This window comes from Mchenga conophoros, linkage group LG14, assembly GCF_057382185.1.
Source record: "Mchenga conophoros isolate Kocher_MC1m ecotype Shallow Benthic linkage group LG14, M_conophoros_male_GT1.1, whole genome shotgun sequence".
In the NCBI taxonomy this organism is placed as follows: Eukaryota; Metazoa; Chordata; class Actinopteri; order Cichliformes; family Cichlidae; genus Mchenga; species Mchenga conophoros.
The window spans coordinates 17922326-17936886 of NC_140539.1; the positions used below are offsets into that span (position 1 = coordinate 17922326).

General features: G+C 41.7%; 1 protein-coding gene across 1 annotated transcript; it reads right to left on the bottom strand.

The window, feature by feature from the left end:
* Nucleotides 1-2060: 2060 nt before the first annotated feature.
* LOC146559557 (CD59 glycoprotein) lies at nt 2061-3075 on the bottom strand. Its single transcript, XM_085244774.1, has 3 exons — nt 2994-3075; nt 2711-2815; nt 2061-2563 (listed from the first exon to the last, which is right to left on the bottom strand). The coding sequence occupies exons 1-3, from the start codon at nt 3043-3045 to the stop codon at nt 2484-2486; spliced, it is 237 nt and encodes a 78-aa protein (XP_085100900.1). The 5' UTR covers nt 3046-3075; the 3' UTR covers nt 2061-2483.
* Between the last annotated feature and the right edge of the window lie 11486 nt (nt 3076-14561).

The following is a 14561-nucleotide window of genomic DNA, read 5'->3' on the forward strand; positions in this document are numbered from 1 at the left end:
AGAGATGACATTCGTTTTTGAGATCAATAATATATGGATGTATAAGCAGCGTTTTCATGCGTTTTATTGAAAAAGTCATTTTCTTATATCCACTTTACTCCAGCGGTGCACATTGTATACACTGGACTGATCATAAAGGTCATGGTTTAAATCTGGGCACACTGAGCTGATTAACGGAGTGCAAGAATAAACATCTGGACCTGCTGGGGTAATCTTTAAAACATATATTTAAAAAAAAAAAAACATATCCTGTGATTCTGAGGCAACACACAAAAACCCAGATTCAAGACTTTTTATTGTTATTATGCAAACTGAGGCATTAATCTCTGCCATGATGCAAGGTAAGTAGTGGAGTTTCAATACTTTCTGTCATCATCATCTATAGCTTTAAGTGCTAAGATGTGTTCCTCCTTACATCAGTGGGAATTTAATGTAGGTTTTATATCTATCTGTAACGCTGTAATCAGTTAGCACTAATACAAAATTGAAACCAAATGTAGTAGTAATGTAGTAATTAACCACCTGCATCTTTATACTAGTCAAATTACACAGGCCCATAAACAGATTGTTTACATAAAGTTACATCAAATACTACTTACGGTATGCTGTCATGGATGTGATGGCAACTATATGTGCTTTAAGTATATGTAAGCTGTGCTTTAATGTAGCAGTTGGAGTAGTTTTGAAGTTGCAGTTTATTTTTCACAGTTATGGGGAGATTATTTAAATACATGTGCATTGTATGTGTTAAAATCTGAACTTGAAGGTAATAAATGTAGTGAGGTAAAACAATGTGTATATCTGTGCTTGGCTTAACAAGTTAGGAATTTAAAGACAGCATAGCAAAAGGGAATGTAATGTGTGGAAAAAAATGCACTTGAAAGGAGACTGTTCATCTGTGACAACCATGCCCTCAGGCAGGTTTTTAGACAATAAAACAAACACTACACTGAGCGCGCTGCACACAATTTCTCACGTGCTCAGTAACAGCTCTTTCCTGTGTGGGCAACAGCTGCAGGCAAGTATTTTTCCACAGCTTTGAAATATTTAAAGTAACTTTTTGACAAACCACAATAAATGTAGGAAAGTTTTCACATATCAGTTTGTGGTGAGGCACAAAAAATATAAGGTTATTTTTGCATGCAATGCATTTCTTCTTGTTGTTTTTTGTTACCTAGAGACTAATCGATCATCTCTCTGGAGTGGTTCAAAGCGCACTAAGTTGTAACACATGAAGTGTGAAGTTGGTGCTCTTTTAATCCACAAATCATACTGTCTGAGCTCCTCTAATGCAGAGCAGAAAACAGCTGGAGAGATTAAAAAATATGACCTATATTTTCACAAACATGAAAATAAAAGAAGTACTTCAAAGAAAACGACGTGATGCTGAAATGTATTTTGCTGCCTTTCAGCTCATTTCGATTAGTCATGTCACTGTTGTCTTCTAGTGTCAGATGTTGTGGTGGTTATGCCTTTTGCACAGCAAGGTAAGCGTAATAATAACAAGTCCTAAATGAACCACATACGGTAATCACTTCGTGGCTGACTTCAGCCAACCTCCCATGATTTAATGAGCCTCTTTAAAATGGCCTTCTAGTCTGTATACAGTTCTGCAGTATTTTTATCTCTCCATCAACAAAACAATGCACAGTGCAGCAGTGCATTGTTTCTGAGAACAAGTCTGGCCTGTTGCATACTGTGGGTTCTTAACAACAACAGGTGTGACATATCTGAAAACAAAGCAGGATGCGTGAATGCTGCTAGGCGAGTGACCTGTGCCAACCACAAGTGTGACTGTGTTTACATGCATGTAAAAAAAAAAGGATTAAATGAAAAATCTTAAATCATTTGAGCATCGAATCATTATAGACCTCATGTTGAACCATTAAAAAGAGATGTTCGTTTTATGGTCCGTGGTTATCAGCTCAGTTTCACCTCACCCAAACGAAACCAGTGAGGGAGTCTTACAGTGGCCACATGGGGCCGTGTGAAAATGTATGAAGATTTTAATGTGTGAAACAGGCAAGACACTTGTGCCCTGTAAGAAAAGACAGCTGGAACAAATAGATTAAGACAACAACTTTTAATGTTTTTTTTTTTTTTTTAGCAGTTTAAAAAAATAGTCCAACTTTTATTACAGTGGAGATAGACAGTGACCCACATAGCATTGCTTATTGCTCTGACCCACTAAGTCACTCAGGAAAGGATTAAGAGGGTGTGGGTGTGTTTCGCCCTGCTTCCCACATCTATTCATTAAGAAAAACAAAAAAATACAAGAAAATCCATGACCGTAATCACCAGTCATGTATTTGGGATCATAATGAATGAGAGCAAGTCAAACTCTAATCAAGTGTGTGTGATTTTGATAGATTCCGTTTGGGTAAATAAACAAATGACATTGCATTCAGATTAATGTAATTTCATTTTTTTCATTGTATTTGATTAAGCAGAAAGTGAAAGTGAACGGGAGGGGTGCTTCAGGCCTAGCACAAATCCTCTCTGCAACAGGTTGTGAAATAGTCCTCAGCACAGAACTCCTCACATGATCGAGAAATTCTGTCACCTGTTTAAAAATAAAAAATAAAAATACAATCACTATACCATCACACCATTGTTGGAATTGTATTATTTTACATGATATATGAGCGCACATATTAGATCATGAACATGAGAACAAACAAAATGAAAGTAGAAAACAAATCCTACGCACCATTCAGGCTGGTTTTACAGTACTGCGCTGACAGTGGACAAACTGTCTCTGTCTTACAGCTTGTGTCATTTTCATCCACACAGATGTAGCAATTGAGAGAGAGCACTAATTAAAAAAAAGGATAAAATCCATCAAAACATGTTACAATACTAAGACAACAGCCTTCATCTCAGTCAGGAAGTCCAGGTGTAATCAAATGATTCCCTCAGATCAAACCTATTTTCTAGCCCAATCAGAAGTTTGCTTTAAAAATGGAATATAAGCTAGAATGACAAGGCCTCACCTTGGGTGCTACACAGCAGCACGAAGAGCAGCGTAAGCAGCAGGACCTTCATGTTGTCAGATGGTATGTGGATAATCCTCCCGCTCAGGTACTTTTATACTAAAACACCACATACCAAACTACAACTCAGTCATGCACTTCCTTGTGATAAATGTGCCAGTAAATTATGTCTAATGTTTTTGTTTCAACTCTTTTGTCTCAAAGAAGAAGAAAGCGAAAGACTTTTTACAGTAACAGATTAACGTGGATTTTTTTTTTTTTTTGCAGCGTGTATAAGAGCTCCTAAAGTCTAGTTCAACCTGCTACTATGAATTATTATCAGTGTTGCTATATTTACCTTTCGATTTCTCTGATGAGATCTGTGATTAGTTTTGATCTATCTATTTGTATTTCAAAACACATATCCCACATCGAGAGAACACCTTTTCAGTTTTGTCCTTGTTTTCTTATCACCCAGTGCTCAAGGTAACTCTGCAGTGCATTCATACTATGAAATGAGAGCACACTATTTGGGGGTCATTTTCTAAAGATTATTTTTAAAATCAATTTCTTTACTGGACTTTTTATCGTTCAGCTTTCAGCCTGTTCAGTTTAATCATGTCAACTGCTTTGTAAGGCTTTTTGAACGGTTAACACAAGAGTGATGTGAGCTAAACGCGAGTCAACATACAATAAACAACATTTATGATATGTAACAGACAATAGGCTGCACAAACGATGGACACAGCAACAGAAGCATCACCAGTCTGTTTGTTCTAAAGCACTTAGTTTGGCATTTCAGGTGTTCCCATAGGAACATAAGCCAAATGTGACCATATTTGGGGAGTTGCGTCTCAGTAGGAATTCACCAAGCAGCAAACTTCACAGCTAAATAAAAAATCATGTAGTGGCTTCAAAGGCTTCAAAGTGAGTCGATCCTCATACATGCCAATGTTAAAGTTTTACAACATTAAAAACATATATTAACAGGATGATCTATCTGATTCTCTTTGAGCAGGGCTGGACTGGGACAAAAAAAGGTTGGTTTTAACCAGTTGGTACAGCTTACTTTCGATGCACTGAAGCATGTGACAATTAAAAGTCACACTTAAGCTTAGGTGTGGGGGGCCTCAAGGGCTGGTGTCCTGCAGGTTTTAGATGTATCCTTGATCCAACACAGCTGATTTATATGGCTAAATTATGGCTCAACATATCTTGAAGTTCTCCAGCTGCCTGGTAGTGAACTAATCGTTTGACTCTGGTGTGTTGACCCAGGGTGATATCTAAAACCTGCCTAAGGGCCTGGAGTTCTTCACCCCTACTTTAGCTATTAGAAGTGGACAAAAATCATTTGCTAGAAATTGTACTTTTTTCCATCTTTTTTTTTTTTTTTGCCTGTCCCGTTTGGCTCTTTTGCCATCAGAATTGTTGTCTAAAGGCAAAGAAAGATGCCCAACGGATTTACTTTAGCAAATTGACCATCCCAGGCTTGCCGTAATGGTCCAGTTGATTCACCTTTTATTGTTTATTTTATTTTCACTTACTGAATACGGGACAGACTTGACTGGGGGAAAGAAAGGGAGAAAGAAAGAGGGAAAGAGAAACAGCTGAGAAGAGGGACGGGGGAGAAGGGCAAAAGACAAAAACCAACAGAACGGGCAGAAAAAGAAAAAAGAAAAAAAATGCATATATCAATCACCTGGATCACCTGCTGAGAAAGAAAAAAGAAAACAAGCAGAAGAGAACAAGAGTAATAGAATAAACAACATCACAATGATATATGGGAATATGACAGTAAATACTAAATATTAAACATTATTGTGCAGCACATAAGATCAACAGAACACAGTGTGCTTTGAGGTAGGAGCCAAAAAGGGTGTAGTTTGTGGGTGTGATCACCCGTGTGTACACCTGTGAGCATGGACGCGCTTGTTTTTTTTTAAAAGGTTCCTTCATGTAATGATCTGCTAGAGGGTGTGGGGGGGCCACAGCCCCGTCCTCCAGGGCATGAAGCAGGTATGGAGGAGATCAAGACTCCAGACATCCAGAGGCCCCCAGAACACAAGAGACCAAGGAAGACCAACAGAGGGGCAGCCACGCCACTGTCCCAGTAAGAGCTGAGGAGAGTCCCAGATGAGGGCTCACTCAGCAGCCGCGGAGCAGAAGCCAGGGGGAGTTGCAGTGACGCGCCCGTGAGCTCCGCCGGCAGCCAGCTGTGCCTGAGTGACCGAGCCCCAGGCCGAGAGGCCGGGGGCACCCCACCTCCGAAGTGGCCCGAGCGAGCCCCAGGCTCCAGGCCCCGATAAAGGTTCGGGGCGTGAGCCGGTGTGTACCTGGACGCCCATCCCTGGACACAAAGAACCACCAACGCACCGATGTCTGAGGGAGTCCGCCACTGGCAGGGGAAGTGGTGGTAGGGGGAGATAGGCCTCCAAACCTTGGAGGGCCTGAGATGGCCCCAGAGAGGTGGTGTCTGATACCCAACCTGACATACTTTTTTCCATCTTTTGTTCAAATACAAATCCTCCCTGCAAAACCGTCCGGGAAGGGGGGAGAATGACTGAAGATTTCATCGTTAATATGTAAGTAGGAGTTAATGATTTCGGATCCGAGGGATCATTAAGATACTCCACACTTAACGGTCTGCTGTTAATGATGCCATTGACTTGTAAAGGAGTGTTCTTAGACTAGTTGTATCAAGCCTATTTGAGGACTTGTCTAGCATTGTTGTTAGTATGCTTCATACTGTCCGAATTTGGCGTTCCCAGATACCTCCCATATGGCTAGCTGATGGAAAATTCATTACAAATTTTCATAGCTGTGCGGTTCCATCTTGTCGTCAACCAACAAGAGTTTCTGAATTTCCATCTAATGATTTTATTTGTGGCATTACAGCTGCACAGCCAGCAAACTTTCTCAACTCACTTCCATCCTTGGAGCTTATTTAAGGCTAACTGTGAAGTTTGTCTCTAAAGCGTTTTCTGTAGTGAAAAGATCTCCAAATAGCTTTTCCAGCACTTCCCAAGCTGAGTTGTATGCTTCATCTCTGTCCACTAGGAGAAATCCTTCAACTGCTCTCTTTGTGGGTCTACCGAGTTACTTCCTGAGATAATAGTCTTTCATTCTTTGAAATGTTTTTTCTTTCAATCATGGTTTCAAATGACAACTGCCAGACTTTAAACTTTAGAGGGTCATCAGTTTGACCTGAACCACTTTTAGACCTTCTTGATTTTGACCTTGATTTGGTACTTTGAGATCCTAAGCACGACCCAACATCTGGCCATGGCTCTTAATCACTATCTGCAAAGTCTCCTTGTAGCTGTTTTTCAGCTCTTTTAACAATGAATGAGGAAAGTGAAGTACACTACTTTGCGCTTTGCGTCTGAATCTGCAGTTTGTATTTGGTGTATCCATCCATCCATCTTCTTCCGCTTTATCCGGGGCTGGGTCGCAGGGGGCAGCAGCCTAAGCAGAGAAGCCCAGACCTCCCTCTCCCCAGCCACCTCCTCTAGCTTATCCGGGGGAACACCAAGGCATTCCCAGGCCAGCCGAGAGATACAATCTCTCCAGCGTGTCCTTTGGCGTATTTGTTCATAAATGGTTTGTACATCTCTGCAGGTGACATTATGTTGTTAATCACCTCATTCAATTCGCGCTCTGAAAGTTTCTCCTCTTGATCTCTTTACCCTTTTCAGTGTTCTTACTCTTTCACTTTTACAAACAGTCTGTAGTTAGAATCGAAGAATAATCCTTTAATTGTCCCACAAGGGGAAATCTGGTTGTAACAGCAGCCAGAAAGACACATATACAAATAAACAGTACACAGGACACGGAACAGAAACATACACAATTTTTTCTTACATATTTACATCAAGGACAATGGTTACTATAAACAGAGTACTGTACAATTATTAAATTAAATAAAATTAACTACAGATAAGAGGCAAACCCAGGTTGTAGTGCGAATCGGTTGATTAAATTATTGCAGTTACAGTGCAGATGTAAACATCTATGTTTGTTGGGAGCAGTTTTGATTGTACAGTCTGACAGCTGCTGGGAGGAAGGACCCGCGGAAACGCTCCTTCATGCATCGAGCATGCAGCAGTCTGTCACTGAAGGAGCTCTGCAGTTCAGCAACATTTACATGCATGGGGTGGAAGACTCTGTCCATCAGAGATGTTATTTTGGCCAGAGTCCTTCTGTCTCCCACCACCTGCACTGGGTCCAGGTTGCATCCCAGAACAGAGCTGGCCTTCCTGATGAGTTTATCCAACCTCTTCCTCTCAGCTGCCGATAAACTGCTGCTCCAACATACTACACTATAAAAAATGACAGATGCCACCACAGAGTCATAGAAGGTCTCCCTGTACTCCAAATGACCTCAGCCGCCTCAGCAGGTAGACTCTGCTCTGACCCTTCCTGTAAAGGGCGTCAGTGTTGTGGCTCCAGTCCAGTTTATTATTCAGGTGAACACCCAGGTACCTATAAGAGTCCACTATCTCAATGTTCACTCCCTGGATGTTCACCGGTGTCAGTGTGGTGAGTCTGCATCTCCGGAAGTCCACCACCTACTCCTTGGTTTTCCTGGAGTTGATCAGCAGGTGGTTCTGCTGACACCAGTCTACAAAGTCCAGAGTCCACTGTCTGTATTCTGAGTCGTCCTCACCTGTGATGAGGCCGACTATGACAGAGTCGTCAGAGAACTTCTGTAGATGACAGCGTGGGGAGTTGATGGAGAAGTCTGCAGTGTAGAGGGTGAAGAGGAACGGTGCCAGCACAGTTCCCTGTGGGGCCCCCGAACTGCAGACCAGCATATCAGAGACACAGCCCTTTGTCCTCACATACTGAGGGCGTTCTGTGAGGTAGTCCAGTATCCACTTGGACATGTGGCGGTCCACTCCTGATAGCTCCAGCTTGTCTCTCAGAAGTCGTGGCTGGATGGTGTTGAAAGCACTGGAGAAATCAAAGAACATGATCCTCACAGTGCTTCCAGGCTTCTCTGGGTGAGTCAGAGCTCGGTGCAGGAGGTAGATGATGGCGTCCTCCACCCTAATGCCAGGCTAGTAAGCAAACTGCAGCGGCTCCAATGAAGACCTCACCAGGGGGCACAGATGGTTCAGAACCAACCTCTCGAGGGTCTTCATCAGATGTGATGTCAGGGCTACCGGCCTGTAGCTGCTGAGGTCCTTGGGATGGGAGGTCTTTGGTACCGATACCACACAGGATGTCTTCCACAGCTGTGGTACTTTCCCCAGGAACGATGCTGGGGGAGGGGTGGGTGGTTGATTAAACCTATTAAAATATTTATTTAGGTCATTCACCCAGCCCAAGTCTCCTGCACCCTGTGGGGTTGGTTTTTGTCCTGAGATTGTCTTCAGGCTGTTCAAAACCTCTCTGATGTTGTCCTGTTGCAGCTGCTCTTCCATCTTCCTCCTGTAGTTTTCCTTTCCTTGCCTTATCTTCCATTTCAGCTTCTTCTGGACAACTCTCAGCTCCTGTTTCTCTCCAGATATAAGGACTCTCCTCTTGTCCTTGAGGAGAGCCTTAATTTCAGGATTTATCCATGGCTTGTTGTTAGAAAAACACCGAACCTTTATGCTGGGTATGGTGTTGTCCACACAGAAGTTCATGTAATCCGTAATGCAGTCTGTGATGCTGTTGAGGTCATCCTCCAGGGGGCTGCAGAGGTTGTCCCACACAGCAGAACGGAAACAGTCCCTTCAGTCTCTGCCGACCATTTCCTTACTGTGCGTTTCACAACTGGTTCTCTGTGTACTAGAGGTTTATACACAGGCTGGAGATGAACCAGGTTGTGATCTGAGCCCCCCAGGGGAGGGAGAGGTGATGAGCTGTATGCCTCCTTGGTGTTGGCATACAATAAGTCCAATGTTTTATTGTCTCTGGTGTGGCAGGTGACATACTGGGTGAAGGTGGGGAGAGTGGAGGACAGGGAGATGTGATTAAAGTCCCCAGAGATCAGGAAAAGGGTCTGAGGGTGCTGTGTTTGGAGTCTGCTGGTTACAGTGTGCAGGACCTCACAGGCTGCTGCAGCGTTAGCAGAGGGCGGGACATACACAGCTATCACAATAACGTGTGTAAACTCTCGCGGTTCTCTCTAGCAGCTCAATGTCCTTACAGCATAGCGTCTCTTTGATAGATAAATGCCCAGAGTTACACCATCTATCGTTCACAAACACAGCCAGACCCCCTCCTCTCTTCTTTCCACTCTCCGTTGTTCTGTCGGCCCGGATCTGATGAAAACCATCCATGTTTACGTGTGAGTCTGGAGTTAGCGCGGTTAGCCACGACTCTGTGAAGCACATCAGGCTGCACTCCCTGTAGCTCCTCTGATGTCGGGTAAGAGCCGCCAGCTCGTCTACTTTATTGGGGAGAGATCTCACATTCCCCATAATAATAGATGGAATTGCTGGCCAGTACCTCCTAACTTTACTGCGACGCCCGATCCCGGCCTGAGTACCGCGTCTCTTCCTCCTCACCTCGCAGGGGATGTTGGCTTGCTCGGCGGTAGGCAGGGCAGCGGAGGCCCAGAGGGCTAACAGCTGATCCCTGCTGAAAACAATGGGAGGTCGGACCTCCACGCGCTCTCTGGACACAGATGCGGTAAAAAATGTAATAAAGAACACGATTGTCCATAGAATTCTGAGCTCCATTGTGGGGAACAGCAGTCCACAATAGAAAAACAAAAACAAGAAACACAAGAACAACAAAGAAGCATATATTAAAGAGAAAAAAGGACTCGGTCAGGTCGGAGCTGCTGATGCTGGCTGCCAGCTCGGAGTGGTGCCGGAAGTTATATTATATATAGTTCTGTAATCTGCTCAGCAGTATTGCTCTTCATGATCATTGTCAGCCATCTTGTGAGTCTAGTTAAATGTCAGTCAATGCACTAAGCTTTGATTTCAAAATACTTCTTTAAATTTGTAACTTATACGTAACTTGAGTATTACTTTGGCATTACTGTTACTATATACTTTAGCTATAACGACTTTCATTCTTAATATATGTGTACTTTAACTTGAAGAACTTTGTAAACTTCACATGTAATTTTACCTTATACAAACACACAAAACACTTTCATAAACTACAAAGCATCACTTTGAAGTACAGTAGAAATTAAGTAACCTTTGACAGATGTGTTATAGAAATTCGCTGTGGATTTAAACCACTCTTACTCTACTGTTAACACTGCCCTTTGTTAATTTCCAATTTACTCCAGTTATATAACGTTGTTGCTATTGTGCTTGGCTGCTTGTGAGTGGTGAGCTTGTGTGATAGCGACCTCTTGTGTCGCACCACTGCACCGTCACACACCACTCTTCTTAAGTCAGGGGTCAGCATCCTTTTCATTTCAAAGGGCCCCTTTTCCCCCTGCTGCTACAAAACCTGTCTAGAGCCTAAAAAAAGAAAGAGCCTATAAATATCTAGAAAATGAGTTGTTGTGTCGTGTAAGCTATGGAAATGTAAATAAAAATGCTTATTTTTAGATTTGATAAGACAATGAATCATCAAAGCTTTATATCGGAAAAAAGTATTTGTTAAAATGAAGCCAGCTACGTGAGTCCTTTCCATAATAATTGAAAATTAGGAAAGATGGGCAACCAACTTGAAAATTACAGTAAACAGATTTGAACCTAAGAAACATTAAATCACTTTTAAAAGCCTTGTACATTCAGTGAATAGTCAATGCAGATATTTCATAAAAAAACAAACTGTTAACAGAACCCTTTCTTGTTGTCTTTATAATAAAAAAATGACTTACTTGGACTTGGACTTATAAGACTTATAAGAGCCACAGTGGAGGGGCCGGTGAGCCACATGTTGCCTAGGTGCTGTGGAATATTCAGTTTTCTACACGTAGGTAACAACCTATCAAAGCAAACACTTCATTTTTTCTGAGACAGCTACATTAATAATAATGAACATATATAATTCAAAACAAAATCATAGAGGCCAACTGGGTATGTAAAAAATAATAATAATTTAGGTATACGTGAATCACTTCACATGAAACTCAGTTTTGCCACAGAAAAAATAAAAACTTTAGCCTACCTTGTGTACGTTTCTGCACTAGTAACAAAAGAAATATTGACCTTTGCGCTGAATAAATTGTGTTACTAAAGTGTAAACTAATAAAAGTTAATATGCAGCAAGCCTAGAAAAAGTGAAAAACTCCACAGCTGCTGAAACTCACTGCCACAGACACTGGTGTTATACAGTGTAGGCCGCAATAATTAAAATCATTATATCTCAGATACTGTAGCAGCACAAACGCTAATTTTACCTGCACAAATCAGCACAAACGTAGCACTAAAAAAGTAGACCATTTTGGTTTGTTTTGGAGCAGTCTGGGGGGATGGTGACCTTTGAATGACCTATAAAATAATGTTTAATATCTCAAAAACCGTAGCAGCACAAACGCTAATTTTACCTGCACAAATCTGCACAAACGTAGCACTAACCGCTCCGCCTATTTACCTTTACGTTTCAAGTGGGTGGGGGGTCAGCTTCACTCTGCTAAATAATAGTATAGTCTTGTGGGTTCTGAAATTAACATATAAAGTAATGTGAACGCCACTGGCGGTCCTAGCTTGTTTGGCGCCCTGGGCGAACACTCCCTCTGGCGTGTTTGTTGGTTTGTTTTTATTTTGTGAGTTGGTTATTAGATGCTGCTCCAGCCGGTCAGAGAATCCCCCGCCGCCCCGCCCTCTCCTCTCTGCGCCACAAGCAGCAGGCGCACCTCGCAGACGAAGGGCGCCCTTACTCCCAGGAAATGGGCGACAGAAAACCAATCGGTGCCTATGCCATTCCCAATATGCGCTGGCTGACGTCGGGCAGCATGAGTACGAGCATTTTTTTATTTTTTTTGCCGATGCCCGTGATGCCGCCCCCCACCACAATGCCGCCCCGAGCAACCGCCCGTGTCGCCCGTATCTAAAACCGCTACTGGTGAACACCATACATTACAAATTTGCAGACTATTACAACACAATTATAACAAATACCTTGTACAGCTAGTGGATGAACCGCAGGCCTCACAGTTTCTTATAAACACGCCCAAACCTCGCGATAATAGCGGGGCAACAAAAATTGTTGTCATACACAAGAGAAAACACACCTTAACAATATGGTCCAACAAAAATATTTTAACTGCAGAAACCTAAATATTAATCTATTTTATACAAAAGCCATTTGAGTGACAATTACATTAATAATTAATTAAACATGTTATTAAAAGAGGCTGACAGTATTACATAAGTCACAGAACTGAATAAAATTCTGTTCAACAGGGAACCTATTTTTGTGTCTTTGTCCTTCTCAACTTTATGAAGAACAAGTCTTACAGACAACAGAGGGTTGAGGCCTTAGAATATGAGAACCAACACATGAGCGTGAGATTTATTTTTTCGTAAATAGAAAGCATAATTAAATTATTTATGTATATCAAAGAACGAGGCAAAGGTAACTTCTCTATTTGTAAGTCTTTTATCGGTCTTAGATGTTTTACCTCAAATACACACGTGCAAAGGTTTGTCTCATGATTGTCATGTTGTCATTATCAACATTAAGAATATGTAGAGATTTAAGTTTTTATCACATTATTAAATTAGCACAGAATTGTGTATCAGACAATATAAGAGTTTGATCAAAAAGCTCCACAACTCCACTCACAGGTAGAGTGATCACCATCATGACTTCCATGCATCGATCTAAAAATAACAGCATCAAGCCCTAACTGTATGGTTGATCAAAAAGGAAAGCTTTAAGCCTAATCTTAAAATTAGAGAAGGAGTCTGTCTCCTTAATCCAAGCTGGGATCTGGTTCCACAGAAGAGGGGCCTGGAAGCTAAAGGTTCTGCCTCCCATTTTACTTTTAAATAGGCTACTCTAGGGACTACAAGTAAGCCTGCAGCCCAAGGGCGTAGATTTGGCATGGAAGGGACATGTCCCCACCAATATCCAGCGATTATTGAATTGTCTCCACCAATAATTTGATCTCTGCCAGTAAAGAAAAACGACAGAAAGAAAAAAACGATCTGTCAACGTCTCATTCACCCAGTGGAGCAGAAAGAGTTAAATTACGTTCTCTACTGGAGTCCTACATCATGTGACAAATATGGCCAATGTGATTGGCTGTGCCTTTCAGGGAGCTCTGTTTAGTTTTAGCAGCGGCAAGGAGGATGGCAGCAAAAAGGAAGAACCTGGATATAAGAAAATATTTTTCAAAGAAACCTGTAAGTCAATTAAAGCCAAGTTCACTCATAAAATGTGTCCGCCATAATAACGTTACAGGCTATGCTAGGCTTTGGCCCACGTCAGTCTAAAACTTTATGTAACCATGAATAATGTGTTTTGGAAACTAACTGCACAACAGGCAGCACTATTAGTTATCCCAGTCTCAGAGTAGCATTTCTAATTTTGATTGAAACTGTCAGAGAAAACGGCAGCCTCGAGCAAGCCAGGATATTAGTTTACAGAGGCTGTTAAAATTACATGTCTAACGTTAAAATGTTGGTGACACAATAATTTCATCCTAATGGTACTGACATATTCATAGAGTTAATGTTTGAGACAAAATATCAAGAGGTAGTCATGATTTTGCAAATATTCCACCTTGTAGTGCAGTTTGCACAAATTGTTTTAAAAATGCACTCACCCTACAAACATCACCGATGAGTCAAGATCTGCACAAATTGACAGAAACACTGAAGCAGCTACACATTTTATTCTTCTTGTCATGTATGTCCTATTTGTCAGGTGACAGAAGAACCAACACAAAGCTCAGAGAGTAATGGTGATACAAGATCACAGGAGAGATTGGATGATGACTTGGTGGTTCATTACTGTTTTTGAAGCACATGTGTGACTGCATGTATGTGGAATGTCTCACTGTTATTTATCAGGTGACAGAGGCAGCTCTGCCATGTTGTAGCTCAGACAGAGGTGAAGATGTGAGGTCACAGGTGACTGACTGATGATTCGGTGCTATAGATTAACTAGTATTTATTATCATGACAATTGTTAGGCTGCTGATGTAAATTGATTTATTAGTGTATATTTGACAAAGAATCTGAATTGACATGTCTCACTTTTTATATGGCACGAATCCATGTGTTATTTTATCAGGTGGCAATATGTCCTAGTGCAGTCAGAGGAGAAGAGCCAGGGCCAAAGGTGAGGCACATCAAGCACATAATAATAATTTTAATCTGAGGATAAAACACATGTACTGAGGCTGAAAGAAGCTTAAGTGCTCTCAGAAGACTAAAAACATGGCTAAGGTCAACAATGACACAAATGAGTTTAAACAATGCTGCGGTGTGCCATGTCCACCAGGAGAGACTGGACAGTATAGATGTAAAACAAATATGCCAGCAGTTTATCTCAGTTAACGAGAGGAGCAGGCGTGTGTTTGGCTCCTTCACATAGTGGACATTGAGTTGTTGTGTGGGACACCAGTAGTCCATGTCTGTTGCTGTAACAGGGGCAATAGTGCGCCTAAAATGTTGCATAATTTTGCTGAGAGATCTTTTACTTTGTGGAAATCTTAGATGAGTAGTTTTATGGACA

What these genes read in the sequence shown, in the direction of transcription:
- LOC146559557 (XM_085244774.1), bottom strand. Translation starts at nt 3,045, where the DNA reads ATGAAGGTCCTGCTGCTTACGCTGCTCTTCGTGCTGCTGTGTAGCACC. An exon ending in GCTGCTGTGTAGCACCCAAG is followed by an intron (nt 2,816 to 2,993) that starts GTGAGGCCTTGT and finishes TTTTTTAATTAG; the next exon opens with TGCTCTCTCTCAATTGCTAC. An exon ending in CTGTAAAACCAGCCTGAATG is followed by an intron (nt 2,564 to 2,710) that starts GTGCGTAGGATT and finishes ATTTTTAAACAG; the next exon opens with GTGACAGAATTTCTCGATCA.